Consider the following 23,000-nt stretch of genomic DNA (forward strand, 5'->3'; position numbering starts at 1 on the left):
ACCACACGTGCTGTGGTTTCCTTATTTAGATACACAATACATAAACAAAGCAAACGTGGACGTCTGTGTATTAGTCACTGAACCCCTAGAGTATGGGATCACCAACCCTCGACATTGTTGATTGGATCTGTCGGTGTAAGTCCATAGAACCGACTCATGTGCATGGTAGAGTAATAAAGACCCTAATAGGAGTTAATTCACCCATTTAAGTCTTGTGAAGAGAACTCCAAAGGATTCCATATTTAGGGAATATTTATTTTCTATTGCTTTTGTGGAAAGAAGCTTTATAATTTTAGAGATTAAAAAAGAAAGATAGATAGATGAGGTAGACAGATAGACAAACAGATATGAAAAGATTAGAACCTAGTAGACATTCTGAGTAAACGGGTCTCCAGGAGATGGTTCAAGATACCAGCTCTTACCTCTGTGTTGCTCTGTGCTTCTCCTGCCACATCACCATTGGGAAGGGAAGATGCTTCCTTGGGCGATTTTGTCACCTGCATCATAGAAATTGAGAATGTCTGAGAATTTTCTTGAGGATAAATAGCTTGCATTTCAATACCATTTAACTATCCAAATTATGTTTGTCTTCATCCTTCATTTTATCTTCACTACGACACTGTAACCTAATTCCATAGGTCAGTCACCACCACTCACACCTTAGAGGCAAGAAAATAAAGGCAAAATATGTTACATTGCAAGTTAGGGGCAGGGCTAGAATATACCTTCTACTTTATGTTCTCTTGACTTAACCAGTGGTTCCCAGTCTCTTAAAATATTAGGTTATTTTTCTCACCAGAAGGAAAAAAATTGTAACTATGTGAGGTGATGGATGTTAACTTATTGTGGAGATCATTTCACACCACCTACATATATTAAATCATTATGTTGTACCCCTTAAACTCATACAATGTTATATTTCAATTATATCAGTAAAAATGGGGTGGGAGTAGGATTCGGTGATTTTTATTACAAAGGCACTTCAAGCTCACGGGAAAAAATTAAGCCATATACACAATTTCCAGTTCCAAGCTTCTATGATACTCTATATTAAAAATTTTATATGTACCTAACTCTACCTTAATACATACATAGAGGCTATTTTTGTTTCATTTTTGTGGTTTTTTTAAACAGATATGGGAACATACTATGCACAATTTGATTTTTTAGCTTAGTACATCATGTACATTTGTCCAGATTAATTCATATGGTTGTAACTCACTGTTATTAACATCTGCTTAATATTAAATATATAACAACTTATTCAAATATTTCCCAGTTTATGGTTTTTCAGAAAGTTCACACGTTTGTGCCTGTACAAACAATGCTATATTAAAATGAATAAAATGGTGGGGAGGATTAATTTCTTTCTAAAAAAAGGAATTGTAGCAATTTACATTCCATCGTAATATGTGCCTGGCCCCTTTCCCTTTATCTCCATGAGCAATGAAGATGATTGCACTTTTTAATCTTTGCCAACCTGTTGGGAGAAAATGGAATTTCATTTTTGTTTGTTTGTTTTGTTTTGTTTGCGGTACACGGGCCTCTCACTGTTGTGGCCTCTCCCGTTGCAGAGCACAGGCTCCTGACGCGCAGGCTCAGCGGCCATGGCTCACAGGCCCAGCCGCTCCGCGGCATGTGGGATCTTCCCGCACCAGGGCACGAACCCATGTCCCCTGCATCGGCAGGTGGACTCTCAACCACTGCGCCACCAGGGAAGCCCTCATTTTTGTTTTAATTTACATTTTCCTCATTACTGGAAAGGAAAGGCATATTTTTCATGAGTTTTAGCCACTTATATTTGCTATTCAGATAAATGCCTTCATATGTTTTGCCCATTTTTACGAGTTGTTTGTGTTTTATTATCAATTTTTATAGGTTCTTTATACAATAGAAATATTAGCCCTTTGTCAGGTTACAAGGTTTTTTCTCCAGTCTATAACTTTTTACAAATTTTGTTGGGTTTTTTTGTTTTGTTTTGTCGCCCTTTATATACACAAATTTATCTAAGTTTTATTCTCTGAAATGTATTTCTATTATTTTGTATTAATTATTAACATCTAGAGACTTAATCCACCTGGAATCTAATTTTGTATATGCTATAAAGTAGGGCTCTGTTTTCTTTCAGATAGATGACAAATTATGCCCGTACCATTATTTTTCCCTTGAATTGAGATGTTATTTTTGTCGTTTATAAAGTTCTATGTATGCATTTGGATCTGTTAACACACTAGTCTATATATAAATATATAAACATATCCATGGATGTATTTATCAGTTCCCATGCCGATATACAGCTTTTATCACTGTAGTTTTTAACATAAATTTCAATATTCAGAAAGGCAAGACTTTGCTACACAAAATCTCCTTTTTCAAGATTTTCTTGGCTCTTCTCAGACATGTATTATTCCAATTCATTTTAAGATCATTTTTCCTAGTGTCAAAAATATTAAATAGGCTTTTCATTGAAATAGCACTAAATGTATTTATTAGTTTAGGAATTATCACTTCTTATTGTTAAGTCATCCTACTCAGGGCATCATAGGTCTCTCCATTGCTTTAATATTTGTTGGTGTCTTTCAGATAAATCTATTCCTAAACATTTTAGAGATTTTTATCACCATTGTGAGTGAGATATGTTTTTTACATTTTAACTTCCTATCCATTATAGTTGATATAAATAAAAGCTACTAATTTTTGCATTTTTTTAATCCAGAAACTTAATAAACTATAATAATAATTCTAATGGATTTTATTGGAGTTTGTTGAGATTTCTAGGCATACAATTACATCATACACAAATAAAGATAATTTTTATATTTCATATATGCTAAATATATATAAGATATTTCATTTTCTTACTTTTTTGTAATAACTACAGCTTCTAAAACAATGTTTAATAATATGGTGATGACAGGCATGCCTATCTTTCTTCTGATTTTAATGCTTCAGTATTTCATGGTTCATTAGGATACAGTTTTCTTTTGATAATTGGTTTTTATAATATTTACTCAGTTTCCTTCTACTTATATTTTAATCCATGTTTATTTTAACTAGGAGTGTCTGATGAATTGTATCAAATATCTTCTTGGTATTTATGGACACAATCTTACAGTTTTTCTCCATCAATAAGTTCATGTAATGAACTACTTTGATAGAAAAAATTCTGTTCCAGTTTGGTGTATTACCTTTAATTCATTGCTGGATACAGTTTGCTAATATATTATTTAGACTTCCCATCTGAATTCGTAACAGAAATTGATCTAGGTATAACTGAAAGTTTTCTAAGTAATATATCAACTGGTCAGGGATTTCATCTATTTCATATGTCTGTTCAAGTTATATATAGTCAAATTACATATAAATGTATTCAAGTTGTATATATTCAAATTATATATAAATTGTATTCATATATGCACACACAGAGGCACACAGACACACACTTTCTCTTTTGTATTAAATTAATCTTGTTTTTTCTTTTTATTGATTCACTGCCTACTCTTTTTTTCTATTTTCCTAATTTTATAAGTTGAATATTTATTTTACTAAGTTTTTACCTTTCTCCTTTAATTATAAGAATATTTAAAGTTAACAATTTTCCTCTGTATAGAGATTTGGCTGTATATTGGGGTTTGTGTACGAAATAATATCTTTTGCTTATTATTTGATGACTTGTAATATCAGTTTTGTTTTCCCTTGGATATGGAGTTATTTGAAATGGCATATATTTATTTCTTAAGTTTTTATGGTATTTCTCTTCCAGATTGTAATTCTATACTTGGGATAAAAATGTATCCTGTAAAATCATCTCTTTTTGAAATTTATGAAAGTTTCCTTTGTGACCAAGAATGTAATAGATTTGGAAATTGTTTAAGAACGTAATAGATTTGGAAATTGTTTAATAAGTGTAAGAGAAGAATACATTCTATTAATATCTATCTAATATATTCTATTAAATTGTTTGCTGTCACAGAAGATCCCAAGTAACCAAAATAACCTTAAGAAGGAAAGACAAAACTGGAAGTATTATGCTCCCTAGTTTCAAACTATACTACAAAGCTACAAAATCAAAACTGTATGGTACTGGCACAAAAACAGACATACAGATTGATAGAACAGAATAGGGACACTGAAAATAAACCCACACATTTAGGGTCACTTAACCTATGACAAAGGAGGCAAGAATACACAATAAGGAAAAAAAAGTGTCTTCAGTGAATGGTGTTGGGAAAACTGGAAAGCTACACGGAAAAGAATCAAACTGGACTACTTTCTCATACCATATACAAAAATTAACTCAGGGCTTCCCTGGTGACACAGTGGTTGAGAGTCCGCCTGCCGATGCAGGGGACACAGGTTTGTGCCCCGGTCCAGGAAGATCCCACATGCCGCGGAGCAGCTAGGCCCGTGAGCCACGGCTGCTGAGCCTGTGCATCCGGAGCCTGTGCTCCACAACAGGAGAGGCCACAACAGTGAGACGCCAGCGTACCGCAAAAAATAAATAAATAAATAAATAAACTCAAAATAGATTAAAGACTTAAATGTAAGACCTGAAACCATAAAACTTCTAGAAGAAAACATAAGCAGTATGCTCTTTGACATCAGTCTTAGCAATATTTTTTTGGATCTGTCTCCTCAGACAAGGGAAACAAAAGTAAAATAAATAAACTGAACTACATCAAACTAAAAGACTTTTGCACAGCAAAGGAAACTATCAACGAAACAAAAAGACTGCCTACCGAATTAAAGAAGATATTGCAAATACTACATCTGATAAGGGATTAATATCCAAATATACAAAGAACTCATATAGGGAATTCAATGGTTAGGACTCCACTCTTCCACTGCAGGGGGCATGGGTTCGATCCCTCGTCAGGGAACTATTGATAAGATCCCACAACCCACATGGCATGGCCAAAAAATAAAAATTAAAAAAACCCATGGGCTTCCCTGGTGGCTCAGTGGTTAAGAATCTGCCTGCCAATGCAGGGGACATGGGTTCGAGCCCTGGTCTGGGAAGATCCCACATTCCGCAGAGCAATGAAGCCTGTGTGTCACAACTACTGAGCCCATATGCCACAACTACTGAAGCCCACACACCTAGAGGCTGTGCTCCACAACAAGAGAACACCACAATGAGAAGCCCACACACCACAATGAAGAGTAGCCCCCGCTTGACACAACCAGGGAAAAGCTCACATGCAGCAACGAAGACCCAACACAGCCAAAAATAAAATATATTAAATAAAATAAATTTATTTCTTTAAAAAGTTAAAAAAAAATAAAACTCATATAACTCAACATAAAAAAATGTTAAATGGGCAGAGGACCTGAATAGACATTTTTCCAAAGAAGACATACAGATGGGCAACAGGCACATAAAAAGATGTTCAACATCACTAATCGTCATGGAAATGAAAATCAAAACCACAATGAGATATCACCTCTTACGTGTCAGAATGGCTATTATCAAAAAGACAACAAATAACAAGCACTGGTGAGGATATGGAGAAAAGAGAATCCTCATGCACTGTTGATAAAAATGTAGATTGGTGCAACTACTAAAGGAGACATTATGGAGATTCCTCAAAAAATTAAAGGTAGAACTGCCACACAATCCATCTACTGCACTCCTGGGTATTTATCTGAAGAAAATGAAAACACTAATCTGAAAAAATATATGCCCCAATGTTCATCGCAACATTATTTACAATAGCCAAGGTATGGTAGCCACCTCAGTGCCCATCAATAGACGAGTGGATAAAGAAGATGTGGCATATATATATATGGAATATTACACAACCTTATAAAAGAATGGAATTTGCAACAACATGGATGGACCTAGAGGGTATTATGCTAAGTGAAATAAGTCAGAAAGAGAAAGACAAATACTGTATGACTTCGCTTAAATGTGGAATCTAAACAAAGCAAATGAACAAACATAACCAAACAGAAACAGAGTCATAAATACAGAGTGGTTGCCAGAGTGGAAGGAGATGGAGGGAGGAAAGAAATAGGTGAGGGAGATTAAGAGATACAAACTTTCAGTTACAAAATAAATGTCACTGTTATGAAATGTACAGTATGGGGAATACAGTCAATAATTCTGTAATATCTTTGTATGGTGACAGATGGTAACTAGACTTATGGTGGCCATTTTGAAATGTACAGAAATATTAAATCATTATGTTGTATACCGGGAACTAACATAGTGTTGTTGGTCAGTTATACTTCAAAAACAAACAAACTCATAGAAAAAAGTCTGTGGTTACCAGAGGCAGCGTGTGGGGAGAGGGGAATTGGATGAGGTAGACAAAAGGTACAAATTTCCAGTTACAAGATAAATGAGTACCAGGGATGTACTGTACAACATGATAAATATAATTACCACTACTCTGTGTTATATACGAAAGCTGTCAAGAGAGCAAATCCTAAGAGTTCTCACACAAGGAAAAAATTTTTTTTTCTAATTCTTTCATTTTGTGTCTGTACAGGATGATGGATGGTCACTAAACTTCATTTCATGATATATGTAAGTCAAATCATTATGCTGTATACCTTAAACTGCAGTGCTGTATATATACAGTGCTGCAGTTATATCTCAATAAAGCTAGAAGAAAAATTTTTAATTTTTAAACTTTTAAAAATTAAGTTGGCTGATTACATTTGTTTTTTTTGCTGTAAATTGTGCCTGACATGTAATAAGTACAATATATTTATTGAAAGGTATGTTTTTAACAAGTTTTCATTGTATGTCTAGGAGTTTCTGATTTATGAATTTGACTGCCATGTAGTATGATCCATAAAGATCCATGACTACTAGATTTTCTTTATAGATTTTTACAATTTCTCATAATACCTCTTTTACCTAGTTAATGCTTTTGGTCTTGAATTCCTCTATATCTAATATTATTAATGTCACTCCAGCTTTCTTTTTGTTTGTTTATGCCCTTCATTTCCAGTTTTCTTTGAATTATTGTTTTATTGTTATAAATAACATATGTCTCAATCTATGTTAAAATCTAATACCACTGACAACTCCAATTCCAGTGTAGGCAAGTAATATCCTATAAACTGTCTAACAAATAATGACTATAAACTCTGGGTGAATTTTTTTAAATAAATTTTCTTTAAAACAGACGTAAAGGAAAAACAAGAGGAAAATGAACCAAAGTAAGAAGATTCAAGAGGAAGTTGACTTAAAAGATGAGAATGATTTGCACACTCAGGTTCACAGCTGCATTATTCACAACAGCCAAGAGGTGGAAACAATTCAAATATCATCAGTGGATGAATGGATGAGCATACATACAATGGAATACTATTCAGCCTTAAAAAAGAAGGAAAGGAAATCCTGACACATGCTACAACATAGATGAACCCTGAGTACATTATGCTAAGTGAAAGAAGCCAGTCACAAAAATACAATACTGTTTGATTTCACTTATATGAGGAATCGAAAATCGAAAAATTCATAGAAACAGAAAGTAAAATAGTGGTTACCAGGGACTGGGATAGGGAGAAATGAGGAGTTGTACGAGTATGGAGTTTCAGTTTTACAAAATGAAAAAGTTCTGGAGATCTTTTGCACAACAATGTAAATATACTTAACACTACTGAACAGTAAGGTTTTTGAAAAATGGTTAAAAAAAAAAGTGAGAATGGCACTGGGTGAGTTGCCGTTCTCAGGGCTTAAGCCTGAGAAAAAGCAAATCTTGTGAGAGACATAAAACCACAACAGTAAACCCACAGGTTTTTTGCCTGAAAAATCCAAAAAAACAGAATTCAGGGCACCCACAGCCCCTAGAAAATGAGGACAGAATCCTGGACAGGTGAGAGGCAGATGGAGGGAGCCCCAAATTCTGTTTATAAACTCTGTCAAAATCTCCAGCTGAGCCCAGAACAATGTGTGTATGGGACTGGTTTCAGCTAAAGAAAAAAGAGCTCAACTCAGATTTAAGCTGCTACTAGAAACATAGAGTTTGCAGTTTGAGTACGACAAAGTAAATGCCTACTGAAACAAACAAACAAAAAATCAACATTTTTCAGAGGAATGTAACAAAATACAGTCTGCACAACACAACCTTCACTATCTCCAAGTATCCAAAACACTTGAAGTATAAAGAACAGGAAAATGTGACCCATCCTCAAAAGAAAAAACAATAAATAGAGACCAATCCAGAAAGAACCCAGATGTTGGAATTAGCAGACAAAACTTTAAAGCAGCTATTATAACTGTGCTCAAAGATGTAAAGGAAAATATGCATACGATGCTGAAACAATTAGAAATCTCAGCAGAGAAATAAAAACTATAAAAATCAAACAAGTGGGACATTCTATAACAGAAAAAATACAATATCTGAAATTTAAAACTCACTAGACTGAATGCAGAATGAAGATGACAGAAGAAAAAATAAGTGAACTTAAAGGCAGGTCAACCGAAATTATCCAATTTGAAGACCAGAGAGAAAGAAGATTTTTAAAAAATAAAAAAAGCTTCAGGGAAATATGGGATAATGACAAAAGACTTATCATATGTAATTAGAGTGTCAGAAGGGGAGATGAAAAAAATGGGGCAGAAATAATATCTGAAAATATAATGGCTGAAAACTTCCTAAATGTGGTAAAAGACATATATATTTACAGATTCCAGAATCTCAGCAAATCCCAATAAGGATAAACAGAAAGAAAACTATGCCCAGGTACACCATAATCAAATAGCTGAAAACCAAAGATGAAGAGAAAATCTTGAAAGCTACCACAGAAAAATGACTTATTACATACAGGGAACAAAGATTCAAGTAATCTTCATGTCTCATTAGAAACAATGAAGACCAGAAGACAGAAAGAAACAACATATTTAAAGTGTCAAAAAATTGTCTAAGTAAATGTAAAAGGTTAGATTTACTCTTTTTTAAAAAAAATACATAGGATTGTTCAATGCAAAAATTATAATACTGTATAGTTGAGGTGATGATATACAAAAATGTAATATACATGATACATACAGCACAAAGGATGGGGGATGGTAAATGGATATATATGATTGCAATGTTTGTTCATATTATAAAGTGTTATAAGATTAACTATAGACCATGAAATAGTAAGAATGTACACTACAATCACTAGAGCAACCAAAAATAGTTTTGCATTACAAAAAAAAATGGAAGAAGTATCGCTAAAAAGCCAAAAAATAAATTAAAAGGGAATTCTAAAGTACATCCAAATAACCCAAAACAAAGCAAGAGCACATAGAATAGAGGAATAAAAGGAGAGGGGACAAATAAAAAACAAGTAATAAATGATAAATCTAAACACAATTCAACGATTACTTAAATATTAACAAACTAAATGGTCCAGTTGACAACAGAGATTGTCAGAATGAATAAAAAATGCACAGGATCCAATTCTATGTTGTCTACATGGGTAAGCTGAAAGTAAATGGATGGAAAAAGATATACCATGCAGACAGTAAGCATAAGAAGTCTGGAACATCTTTTTAAAACAGCTTTTTTTTTAATCATTATATACAGATAAAAAGACAAAGAGTATTACCAGGGATTTTAAAAAGATATTTGATAATAATAAAAGGGTCAATTCATTAGAAAGTCATAATCATAAATATGATTGTGCTTTTAAAACGTATGAAGCATAAATTAGCCAGATTAAAGGGAAGAACAGACAATTCACATAACTGGAGATCCAACTGTACAGCAACTATTCAAGAATCCAGGCTAGGAAGTTTCAGCCTCTCCAAATTTTTTAGAACAACTGATAGAGTTGGTTTGATTCTTTCTACCATATTAATTCATTAGAGCTCGTCTGTCTTCTCTCATGTTTTTCCTTCCCTTCATTTTGCTGACTTAAGTTTGTCTCCATTCTGTTTTCCTCAGCTCTGCCCCCGTTCTGCTAATCTAGATGTTCTGAAATGCTTTTCTCTTTCACTATTGCTTACCTTTCTGTTCATAAAACTCACAGTTCTCTCTTAATAAATCACAGTTACATAATATGAACGATCCCCAACAAAATGATTTACCTCCCCTGCCCCCCACTGAGCCCAGACCTTCAGAACATTGGTATTTCCCTGCTTTTCTCCATATCCCCAAACCAGAATGGATATTCTCACATATGTCATTGTTCCCATATGGCCTTCCACAACTCCTGGCTATTTCTGAGGTTGTTTAAAATTCCTGACATCACTATTTTGACAAGGTTTTCCTCTACAGAAGTGGTTCTCAGCTTTAGGAGCACATTAAAGTCCTCTGGGGCCTCCCCACCCAGAGATTTCCATTCAGCTCATCTTGGCTACGGCCCTGGCATCTCCTGGTACTAACAGCTCCCCTGGTGCTTCTGCTGTGCATCTAGGGCTGAGGCCGACTGCCAGGGTCTGCCTGCACCAGGTTTCTCGGGGGCCTGCCCCGCCCCCAACCCAGCTCACACTCACCACTTCTCCCAGGGAAGACCCCTCTGTGGGCCACCGCCGGGACTAAGGGCAGGATGGAGGTGGGGTGAGAGGGGTTCAGCTGCCAGGCTGCTCCAAATCACTGCCCAGGGCCCCTCCTGCAGTGCGAATGCCCCATCTGGGCCTGCAGGGCCCTGAGAGCTGAGCCCACCTTGGCCAACACCAGGGCTCGGTTCCTCCTTCAAAGCAGCCCTTTCTGCTTTCCATCTTGCAAGGACTCTTGCCTAGTTTCTGGTCCTCAGACAGCACCCTCTGGTTTTCCTGCCCAGTCAGGAGACGAGGGGCTGGAGGGGAGGCTGCAGCATCACCTTCAAGTGGAGAGCCCTCTGCTCTCTCTTAGTCATGAGTTCTCTTCTCCTGCTCTTCACGCTTTTTTTTTTCTCCTCACTCTTTTTATTTATTTATTTTTGCAGTAGGTCCTTGTTGGTTATCCATTTTATTTTTTTTTTAATTTTTTTTTACTGTGCTAAAACTCACATAATCTAAAACATACTATTTTAACCATATTTAACTGTACATTTCAGTGGCACTAAGTACATTCACATTGTTGTGCAACTCTCACCATCAACCATCTCCCAAATGTTTCACCTTCCTAAACTGAAACTCTGTCCCCATTAAACACTAATTCCCATTCCCTCTCCCCACCCTCCCCACCCCCTGGCCCCTGGCATCTACCGATGTACTTTCTGACTATGAATTTGACTATTCTAGGTACCTCGTATAAGTGGAATCAAACAGTATTTGTCTGCACCTAACGTATACTGGAACGCATTTGAACACATATATTACATTTTAATATATTTCCGGCAAACAGATTCTACCTTCCTTTTTTGCCCCTGTGCTATTCAGTAGGCCCTCACCAGCCATCGACTTCATACATAGGAGTGTACATACGTCAATCCCAATCTCCAAATCCATCCCACCTCCCCAACTTGGTATCCATACGTTAGTTCTCTACATCTGTGTCTCTATTTCTGCTTTGCAAATAGGTTCATCTGTACCATTTTTCTAAATTCCACATATATGTGTTAATACACAATATTTGTTTTTCTCTTCCTGACTTACTTCGCTCTGTATGACAGTCTCTAAGTCCATCCACGTCTCTGCAAATGGCACAATTTCATTCCTTTTTATGGCTGAGTAATATTCCATTGTATATATGTACCACATCTTCTTTATCCATTCCATTCCTCTGTTGATGGACGGTTATCCATTTTAAATACAGTAGTGTGTACATGTCAATCCCAAACTCCCAATCTATCCCTCCCCCCGACAATTCTCCCCAGTAACCATAAGTTCATTCTCTAAGTCTGTGAGTTTCTTTCTATTTTGTAAATAAGTTCAATTGTATCATTTTTTTTAGATTCCACATATAAGCAATAGCATACGACATTTGTCTTTCTCTGTCTTACTTAACTTCACCTAGTATGATAATCTTCGCTCTTTCTGGAACTACTCTTGTTCATGTCCTAGGTCTCCTGTGGCTGACTTCCAGGCTCTGGCTTTCCCAAATGATTTCTATTTCTTTGCATTTTATTTTGTGTTGGAGGTATTTCCTCCTGTTGATCTTGAACCACACGTGGGTCTCAATGGCATCCACTCCACCGCTCATCTTGCAGTTTTAAATTAGGAAATTTCAGAATGTCTGTTTCTGCTCCAAATTCATGTCTTGTACAGTCCTCATCAAATGTTTCTGTCTCCCTCTCCTTCTTCCTTTCATGCTCCTTCCTTTGAAGGCAACAGGATCCTCTGTTCAGTCTGGTCTTCCTCCTTCAGGTTACTGGGAAACCCTGCACTTATTGAAATATTTTTGCCGTGACTCAAAATTGCTTTCAACGGAAGCTCACTAGTCACACCAGAAAATAAGGATCAAAACTTTTAATCACACGTCATTTGGGGCCCCAAACTACATTATCCAGACATAGTATCTGCACCTTCTTCACCAGACTTGGATGCATCCTAAGAGAGAATCCATCTTCTGCTAGAGGATGCGACCATGACCCCATCAGACGATTGGAACCCTCTTGAGCAATGTCAGTGTCACTGTGGGAAATGTCAGAACATCCTGGGGTGGCTGCTGTGACGACGGTCCCCACTGGGATGTTCAGATTCTGATACTGAATAGTCACACCCTGACAGCATTCTGTAAACGTGATGCTTTGTCATTGTGATGACTGTACGTACCTCTACCAGTTACGGGAAAATCTATTTACATATATACATATATATAACTGGATATTTTCCATTGGTGTCTTAATAATACTCCCCTGACTAAAATAACATATAGAAGACGTTGGTCCTAGTGGTTCCTTGTATGATATGTGACAATGATGGTATAGGTTATCAATCCTAACTTTAGTTATTTGCTTTAAATGTTAACTCGATTATCTTTTACTTCTTTAATTTCAATCTAGCATGATCCAGGGTAGTAATTTTCAATTAGAGATTCCCATCATATACTGTAGTGGAATAACTGAGGACGTGGAAAGGAGACGTGACCCATGAGCCCCCCCGCCCCAACAAACTGGAGGCTGGCGAATAAGCCAGAACTGCAAACAGTCCTGATTGCTTTGAGCGCCCCCACCCCCCGGCAAACCGGGGGCCTGCGAAGAAGCCTTGAGTGCTTTGGGCACTGATCCGTGAGATGTCCTCAGTATAATCAGAGTGGTGGGAACGCAAGGAAGTGTCCTTGGGCTACTTCAGTATAATCAGAATAATGGTGGGAACTTTGTGCTGCTTTTGCGCTCAAGGACGAAGCACGGCAGGTGCTCACGAAAGCCAATTATTGCTTGTATAATTAATAAAAACATAGGTCGCTGCTTTGGCACTTCTGAAATGTTAAGAAAACAACTCTTAAAATGTAAACCTAGATAATGCTTTAATAAAAGCTACCACAGCAGGAAAGACGGCGCTGTTTTGCCTGAGCGAGCGGCAGCCCTCTACTGCTGTGCTTCGGCACAATTCATCTCGTGTGATGAGCTTACTTTCGGCCCTGTCATAAGATAAACTACAACAATATACTCATGTAGTTTTACTAATATATAGTTGTTCAGGATCTACTCCAGACCGACTGAATCTCATTACTTGATATTCTTGATATATTCCTACCATATATGGTAAGAATATGCTTGTCATTCATAGCATATTGCATGGTACATATGCTTGGTATATTCACAGTATAGTTCTCTGGATAATTTTGTTGTATCAAGATTTTTCCTCTATTCATTCATTTTTATAAATAAGATAGAATGATTGCTGTTGTCTTTGAAAATAGACTTAGTGATTACATTTATATTTTGCCTAAAACTTTTTTGGAGTGACTATTACTTCATTTTGCATGCCACAGAAACAGCCTATAATTTTTTTTTTTTTTTTTGCGGTAAGCGGGCCTCTCACTGTTGTGGCCTTTCCCGTTGCGGAGCTCAGGCTCAGCGGCCATGGCTCATGGGCCCAGCCGCTCCGCAGCATGTGGGATCTTCTGGGACCGGGGCACGAACCCGTGTCCCCTGCATCGGCAGGCGGACTCTCAACCACTGCGCCACCAGGGAAGCCCACAACCTATAATTTTTTAACCTATCACTAAGTACTTTTTGAGGTAACATTGATTTATAACATTGTATAAGTTTCGTGTATACATTACATTTCTACTTCTGTATATCCTACAACGTGCTCACCACCAAAAATTTAGTTTCCATCCATCACTATACAGTTGATCACCTTTACCCATATCGTCCTCTCCCTCACCCATCCCCTCTGGTGACCACTACTCTGTTCTCTGTATCTATGTGTTTGGTTCTGTTTGTTCATTTATTTTGTTTGTTTGTTTGTTTGTTCATTAGATTTTTATGTTGCACATATTGAGTGAAATCATACAGTATTTGTCTTTTTCCATCTAATTTATTTCACTTCTCATAATACCTTCAAGGTCCATCCACGTTGTCACAAATGGCAAGATTTCGTCTTTTTATGGCTGAATAGTATTCCAGTGAGTGCATGTGTGTGTGTGTGTGTGTGTGTATCACATCTTCTTTATCCATTCATCTATTGATGGGCACCTAGGTTGCTTCCATATCTCAGCTATTGTAAATAATGCCACAATAAACATCAAGGTGCATATATCTTTTAGAATTTGAATTCCTTTTTGAGGAATCGCCATACTGTCTTCCATAGTGGCTTCACCAACTTACATTCCCACCAACAGTGTATAAGGGTTCCCTTTTCTCCAAATCCTCCTCCACACTTTTTACTTGTTGTCTTTTTGTTGACAGCCCTGCTGACAGGTGTGAAGTGATATCTCTTTGTGGTTTGGGTTCCCATTTCCCTGATGATTAGTGATGCTGAGCATCTTTTCACGCAACTGTTGGCCATCTGTATGTCTTCTTTGGAAAAATGTCTATTCAGGTTCTCTGCCCACTTTTAATTGGGTTTATTGGTTTTCTGATGTCAAATTATATGCGTTCTTTGTATATTTTGGATATTAATCCCTTGTCAGATACATTGTTTGCAAATATCTTCTCCCATTCAGTAGGTGGGAGAAGAAGTAGACTTTTTGTTTTGTTGATCTCTTCCTTTGCTGTGCAAAAGCTTTTTAGTTTGATGTCATTCAGTTTGTTTATTTTTGCTTTTGTTTCCCTTGCCTGAGGAGAAAGATCCAAAAAAATACTGCTAGACCAATGTCAAACAGTGTACTACCTACGTTTTCTTCCAGAAGTTTCACGGTTTCAGGTCTTACATTCAAGTCTCTAATCCATTTTAACTTTGGTGTATGGTGTGAGATGGTTGTCTGATTTCAATTTTTTTACATCTTACTGTCCAATTGTCCCAATAACATTTAACGAAGAGTCTATCCTTTCACAATTTTACGTTCTTTGCTCTTTTGTCTTTTCTTTCCCTGAGAGTTTCGGATTAGCAGATGCAAACTATTACATTTAGAATGGATAGCACAGGGAACTATATCCAATATCTGGGGATAAACCGTAATGGAAAAGAATATAAAAAAAGAATGTCTATATGTGTATAACTGAGTCACTTTGCTGTACAGCAGAGACTGCCATCACACTGTAAATCAGCTATACTTCAATAAGAAAAATAAAATAATGATGCTCATTGAAGCAGATATGACCAGATGCCTGTGAAGAACTGAGGTTGATTTTATGGAGGCAATGCTTACTTACAAAGCTCTCTTGGGAGAACTGACCTGGTACTTGGCCTGGTACAGCCTGCCTAAGAAAACTGTTCTACAAGCAATAATGCTGCTTGTAATGCTTAATATCATTTTATAAGCATACATTTTCTCCATAATAGTCAAGAGTATCTATTTTTAGCTTGAACAAGATTGATTTCCTTGCTGACACTTCTCCACCATATTGTTTGCTACAAAACGATACTTGACAAATAATATCGCTTCCATAAATCATCAAGTGTCTGTCTTCCCAAAGGATACTTGAAGGACTTTGCCCCAAGTACACACCAACACCTATAAACCCGAGCAATGCTGACAGCACCACAGGTTCTAGCATGGACTGTGCTGCTAATTAGTGGAGTATCTTTGTGCAAATCACCTAAACTTCTCGGGCTTCGAGTTCCTCCTTTGTGAAGAGAAGGCTCTGAACTGGATGTTAAGTCCCTCTAGGCTGAGCTGTATAATTCCATGGCCACCCTTTCTTCTACTTGGCCAAAAAGAATTTCATGCAATAGGACAAAACCTAAACACAAACCAGGGTGAGATCTAAAATCTGAGATTAGGTAATATTTTTAATGGGACAAGATGACGCAGAGCAGAGGGTGAGATAGAATTACATATATTAGGGTGGTTGTGTCTAAAACGTAATGAAAAAAGCAATTTGCAGAAAATTCCAAAAAAAATATGATACCAATTAAGCATTAAAAATACAAAACAACACATGTACTGCTTGTGGAGATGAATACATAGTTTTATATATAGTCTTAAAATACCCATGATGTTAGTGGCCCCTAAGGAGCGAGGGAAACAAGGATGGGGAGAGAAACAAAGTGAGCTCATTGTTTCTCTGTAATGTGTGAGTTCTTTAACTAAAGCAAATATGATATCACCTTTACTTTGGCGAGGCATATCTATGAATATTTGCTAAATGAGTCCTTAACTTAGTGGTTGTTAAACAGGAGTGTGCATCAGAATCAACCAAAGAGCTTTTTAAAAGTGAAGGTCGGGCTTCCCTGGTGGCGCAGTGGTTGAGAGTCCGCCTGCCGATTCAGGGGACGCGGGTTCGTGCCCCGGTCCGGGAAGATCCCACATGCCACAGAGCGGCTGGGCCCGTGAGCCATGGCTGCTGAGCCTGCGCGTCTGGAGCCTGTGCTCCACAACGGGAGAGGCCACAACAGTGAGAGGCCAGCGTACCGCAAAAAAAAAAAAAAAGAAGGTCCCTGACCCTCTCCCCTTATAATTCAGGGTCAGTAGGTCTGAAGCAGAACTCAAGCATCTTAATTTTTTAAAAACTGTCCAAGTGATTCTTCTGCAGAGCAGCCTATAATACAATACTAATATTTAAGATAAAATTAAACAAAAGATACAAATGGTCATAACAGCATTATTCATAATAGTCCCAAAGTGGAAACAACCCAAATGTCCGTCAACTGATGAATCAATAAATAAAATATGGTCTATTCATACAATGGAATATCATTCTGCCATAAAAAGAAAATAAGTACTGATGCATACTACTACATAGATGAACCTTGACAGCATTATGCTAAGTGAAAGAACCAGAAGCAAAGAACAAAATATTGTATGATTAGTCCAGGAGGCCCAGCAGTCAAATAAGAGGAATTTCAAAAAGAGCAAAGAAAAGAAAATGGAAACTAATGGGAAAAGAATGACCACAGAAAGAGTACCTCCAACATCTTCCAGAACTGAAGGACATGACTTTCCAGATTGAAAAAAGGCCCAGCAAGTGCCCAGCACAAACAAGGAAGAAAAGACCATTCCAAGCAGCTCATCATACACCTTCAAAGCAAAAGAGAGGAACCTAAATTCTCCCAGGAATGAGAAAAACAAAAACAGACACAAATACAGGGTCAGTAGGCAGACTGGCACCAAGTTTCTCAACAACAGCCCTGGAAACTACTAAGAATATGGACCCGCAGCTTTCCAGTCCTGAGCAGAAGTGATGTCTGGCCTGGAGCTCTGCACCTTAGCACACAGAAAAGTCATCCATGAGGGGTGAAGGCAGGACCTACCATTTTCTGTAATAACCCTTGTAATAACCCTTGACCTTTTCAAAATTATACACATATTAATTGGATAAAAATTAAATTTTAATATTCAAAGAACAGTCTTTTCAAGAGAAATGAAGATACGCATTGGGGTACAAAGATGCACTTAAGATAAAAACTCCTCACGGTACAGTCCCTCTTCAGAGCACAACAGAACCAGAAACCAAATTGTAAAATAGAATCTGATGGTCCTAAAATCAAGGAGGTTAAACCCTCTCATTGCTGATTCAATCCATCAGCAATTCTTACCAATTCTTCCTCCAAAACAGATACTAAAATCATCCACTTCTGTACTGTTCTATCCCCACCACCCTAGTCCACGCCACCATGACATCTCATCCGTTTTACTACAGTAATTTGTACCACTTCAATCCATTCATCCCATTGTAGCCAAAAAGAGTTCTAGACAAGGAAATAAAATTACTCCTCTGCTTAAAACCCTTACAATGTCTTAACGGCCCCTAAGATAGACTCCAGAGCACTGCTGTGGCCCATGGGCTGCCCACCTGCTGCTCCCACCTCCCATGGTGCCCCTTCCCTCTTCACTTCGGCAACTCAGGACTCAGCGCAGTCATGGCAGGTCTTAGGAGTCTCCAAGCCCTTTCCTGCCTCAGGGCCTTTGCATTTGCTCTTACCTTTGCCTGGAATACTCTTCCCTCCACCCTTCCTGTCCTTCTTCAAGACCCAAGTGACCTGAGTGTCCCCACCAAGAAATATACCTTAACAGTAAGGTACCATCTCTTAAACATAATAGCTAAACTAACGTGACCCAGTTAACAAACTCCTATACCAAATAAAAAATATCAAATTGCATATAACAGCTTTTAGCACTTTTTTAAATGGTTAATAACGTGTATGAGATATGTTGCATTTAAGTTGACCAAAGCCAGAAAGGTATTTCATTAAAAGGGAAATATCTTTATTTCTCTGTATAGAACCATTATCCCCTTATAGAACATTAACCAACTGTAAAATCTACATGTTACCATTTGGAGAAGGAATTCGTGTTACACCTGCATGTGTTAACCTAAGCACTAAGAGACCTCAGGTGTCATTACCTGAAGAATGTGGACACATGGAAGACAGCACATCCACATGCCTCTGAGACACACCCATCTCTATAAGGTAGGATTTTTAGTTGTGTCTCCTATGGTGAGAATTAATTGGGACTCAGTCATCACAAATCTCTTTTGAAATGAAGCTGGGCATAAACAGATTAGTTAAGAAATAAATGAATTAGACAAATGTGTGCTTGTCTTGTATCTATGGAGAGTCATGTATGAGATGCTTGGTAGAGGTAAGGAATGCAGTGAAGGTAAGGAATAAAACCAGGTGATCTCTGGGGCTTCCCTGGTGGCGCAATGGTAGAGAGTCCGCCTGCTGATGCAGGGGACACGGGTTCGTGCCCCAGTCCGGGAAGATCCCACATGCTGCGGAGCGGCTGGGCCCGTGAGCCATGGCCGCTGGGCCTGCGCATCCAGAGCCTGTGCTCCACAACGGGAGAGGCCACAACAGTGAGAGGCCCACGTACCGCAAAAAAAAAAACAGAAAAAAAACAGGTGATCTCCACCAGACATTCAAATTCACGGTATTTGCTTTATTAGCATAATTCTTTATTTAATTGGTATAATTATACATAATCAAAGATGAAACAACACCAGAGGGGAAAAGAAACCTGATGAAATTTATCTTGTTCTTGAGTCTAGATCTTACTTTTTCCCTCCTCATCAGAAAAAAAAAGGAAAATTCAATTCATTTTCAATAGAAATAATTAATATAGGAGTACATATCATTATAAAATTAACTAACATAAGCTGTCATGAGAAATTCATAACAAAATAATTTCATAGACACCACCTGAGAATTTATACTTTTACATATTTAATTAACACACTTAAGATTATTGAATGCAATGATATTTCTTAGGTATTGTAAAGCTTACTATAACAAGGTGTAAACAGAGCAAAAATAATAAAAGCATAGTTTTGAAACATGCTTTAGTAGAAACCATGCATTATCTCTATGCATAAGACTTCATCAGAATAAGAAGTGTATTAAAATCATGTTAATTTAAAGATCATCACTTATTAAACAGTGTTGGTGCTGATTTTATCCTCACTTCTTATGACCTATATTGGACCCCAAGGGGGTGTTCAAGCTTACCTTTGAGCCTGGAGGGGGAGCCAAGCCAAGGAAGGAATAAATAATATTCTCTTCTTTTGCAGAGAAGAAAGAGTCAAAATCCTTGAAGCAAAGAAAAAGAATGATTAAACCCAGTGCACACTTGTGAGCCAGTATATTGACCTAAGTTAATATTTTTTATTTATTAGTCATTAAGTGAGGAGCTAACACAAAATGTTATCCCCATTTGCTTTACCAAAATGATCAAGCCCAAATTTAGGAAATTGAAGCATGAAGTTTACACTTGTTTTTACACACCTTCATTGTGCCTATTACAGTACAGTGAGAACACACACACACACACACACACACACAAATTGTTCCTGCTCAGGAATTGCTGACAACACGCAAACATACATACTGAGGAAGAACCTAGGGGCAGGACAGGAATAAAGCAGACGTTGAGAATGGACTTGAGGACACGGGGACGGGGAAGGGTAAGCTGGGACGAAGTGAGAGAGTGGCATGGACATATATACACTACCAAATGTAAAACAGATAGCTAGTGGGAAACAGCCGCATAGCACAGGGAGATCAGCTCGGTGCTTTGTGACCACCTAGAGGGGTGGGATAGGGAAGGTGAGAGGGAGACGCAACAAGGAGGAGATATGGGGATATATGTATATGTATAGCTGATTCACTTTGTTATAAAGCAGAAATTAACACACCACTGTAAAGCAATTATACTCCAATAAAGATGTGAAAAAGAAACATACATAGTGGAAGGCTTCTCTAAAAGTTTCACATCTTTAGCTGTTTCCTTATAATTTGACCCTATGGATTTGGACCCTAATCAGGGTCCAAACAACACAGGACTAAAACAATTAAACCAACACAGGATTTCTCTGCTGTTATTATAGTAGCTTCTAAGGGCCCAGACCTGTCTCAGGCCCTTCTGATATCAGGAGCCACAAGATTACTGAGGGTTTAGAAAGGCGCTTGTTTTGCCAAAATGGGAAAAACTGCACAGCGATCTGAAACCTGGTAGCTGACAGAAACCGGAAGCTCAGTGAAACTCCACCCCATGCCAGACCACATCCAGGCCAGTGCTTCACCAGGTGGGTCCAGCCCTAAACCAACTCTCCAGTAGTGTAGTTGTCAATAACTCGGAAGAGTTTCACTTTTTATCATTAAACATAAAAGATACTCCCTGGCCACTTTCTTACTGCCAATCTTTGTCATTGGGGCTGTGATGTAATTTCAACAGTGTTGCCAAAAGGCTCAGAAGGTACAGGGTTAGTCTGGCCTGAACTGAACAGGACACTCAAACCAACGTCGTCATCTTATTGCCTACCCTCCTCTTACATGTGTTAAGAGCATAAAACCAAAGACAGGCCACCCTATATTGGGAAGAAAATGTTATGTACTTCTCATGTGTTTATCTTAGCCTAAGATTTATTTTCCTACCTGTAGCCCTGATTCTCTCAGTGATTAATTTTCTTCTGTCCTACTGAAGGTGTTTTTGTAAACTGCCTCAGATCTTAGCTGAGGGAAATATAGCATGGTAAGTGATTCTTTGGTATCAGAAATTCTCACGAATTCCCAGAGCACATACGTACTAGGTGGTTGTTAAAGATTACATGATAGAATTCATTAGTAGTATAGCACTAGTAAGTAGGTAAAAGGTAATAAAGTAAATTTATGCCAGTTTCTTAAAATTCCATAGATAAATATCTGACGATCGCTAGTTGTCAACTCTAGAAGCTTTCAAGTCAAGATAAGTTTTCTTATAATTGAACAGATTGTGTTTTGCTTCAACTTAAGTCCATATAGCTTCTTCAGAATTTCAGAGGACTGAAGAACAGTTTGTTCATATTTTTTACTTGATGTTAACAAATAGATATAGAAAATAATGAGTATGAAATGGTTTTTCAACTTCCAGTTACGTTAGTGTGGCAGATTAGATGCCCTAAAACACCATCTCGAAAAAGAAATTTTTAAGCCAGGTTAAGAAAAAAAGTATAAATTCATTGCTAAGCTGGTACCGGAAAAAAAAAAAAAAAGTATAGCCAAGTGAGATCAAGAATCCTAAGAATAAGCACACAACAAGGCCACCATCCATGTTGAGAGTTTCTTACAAAACCAGGAAATCTTTATCTTCCACTCTGATGCCACAGAGAGAAAAGAGGCAAGTGGATAAATCCTGGGCCTCCTTAAGGTGGGGAGTTCTATAAAACACACACACATAAAGATACACACACATACATACACACACAGAGATATACATTTGCACATATAGACACATACATATACATGTGCACATATAAACACATACATACACGTATATACATAGATGTATAGATACACGTACAGACACATATATATACACATACATATGCACATGCATACACACATATACATAGATACACACATACATGCACATATATACATATATACACAGACACACACACCAGAACCCCACTGAGGGTTCTACTCTCAATGTAAATATAAATAAGAAAAAACTTTGCCATGAAAAATAGAATGGAAGAAAACTTCCCTGATTCAACTTTGGTGCTCAGTGAAAGAGAAAACATTCTCTGAGAATTTATAACTACAAGCCAAAATTCATGAGAGTTTTTGATCCAAATTCCCACGACATGTGTTGTCCAGAAAATCTTCAAAGGAAATCAAGTTAAAAGGGTTCTAACTTTTATGGATCTCCCAGGAAACTAGCAGAAACAAATTCCAGCCTCAAAGAGTATCTGAAAATAGCATTTTTTTAATGAGCAATTCAGAGTCAAAAATCACAAAATAAAAATATACCATGTGTGAAAGCCAGCAGAAATAATGGAAAGCAGAATCAGACACTGGAATTATCAGGCAGAAAATATCAAATATCTATATTTCATATACATAAAGAAATGAAAGAGAAGCTTGAAAACACAAGAAATAAACTAGAAAGAACAATTAAGCAAATTTGGAAAGAACCAGAAAGTCCTCCTAACAATGAAAATGTGGATTAAATAGCTAATTAGACCACATCAGAAGAAAACAATTTAGCTAACTGGGAGATTCAACCAAAGACATTATCTGGAGAGGGGGGATAAAGGATGAAAAATATGGAAGAAATATTATTATAGGAAGACAGAATGAGAAGGTCTAACAC

At 37.3% G+C, this 23,000-nt stretch overlaps 1 protein-coding gene across 2 annotated transcripts in view; it reads right to left on the reverse strand.

Moving 5' to 3' along the window:
* The window catches only part of SH3BGR (SH3 domain binding glutamate rich protein), a 64,222-nt gene that overhangs the window by 21,357 nt on the left and 19,865 nt on the right, over positions 1-23,000 (reverse strand). For both annotated transcript variants that reach the window (XR_009563651.1, XM_030835435.2), the window contains exons 3-4: positions 19,877-19,957; positions 423-497 (exon numbers count right to left, since the gene is read on the reverse strand). Coding sequence is in view for 1 of the 2 variants with exons in the window: in XM_030835435.2 (XP_030691295.1) it covers positions 423-497; positions 19,877-19,957 (156 nt within the window). In the remaining variant the exon portion in view is untranslated. The remainder of the gene's footprint in view (positions 1-422; positions 498-19,876; positions 19,958-23,000) is intronic.

Source organism: Globicephala melas, chromosome 4, assembly GCF_963455315.2.
Source record: "Globicephala melas chromosome 4, mGloMel1.2, whole genome shotgun sequence".
In the NCBI taxonomy this organism is placed as follows: domain Eukaryota; kingdom Metazoa; phylum Chordata; class Mammalia; order Artiodactyla; family Delphinidae; genus Globicephala; species Globicephala melas.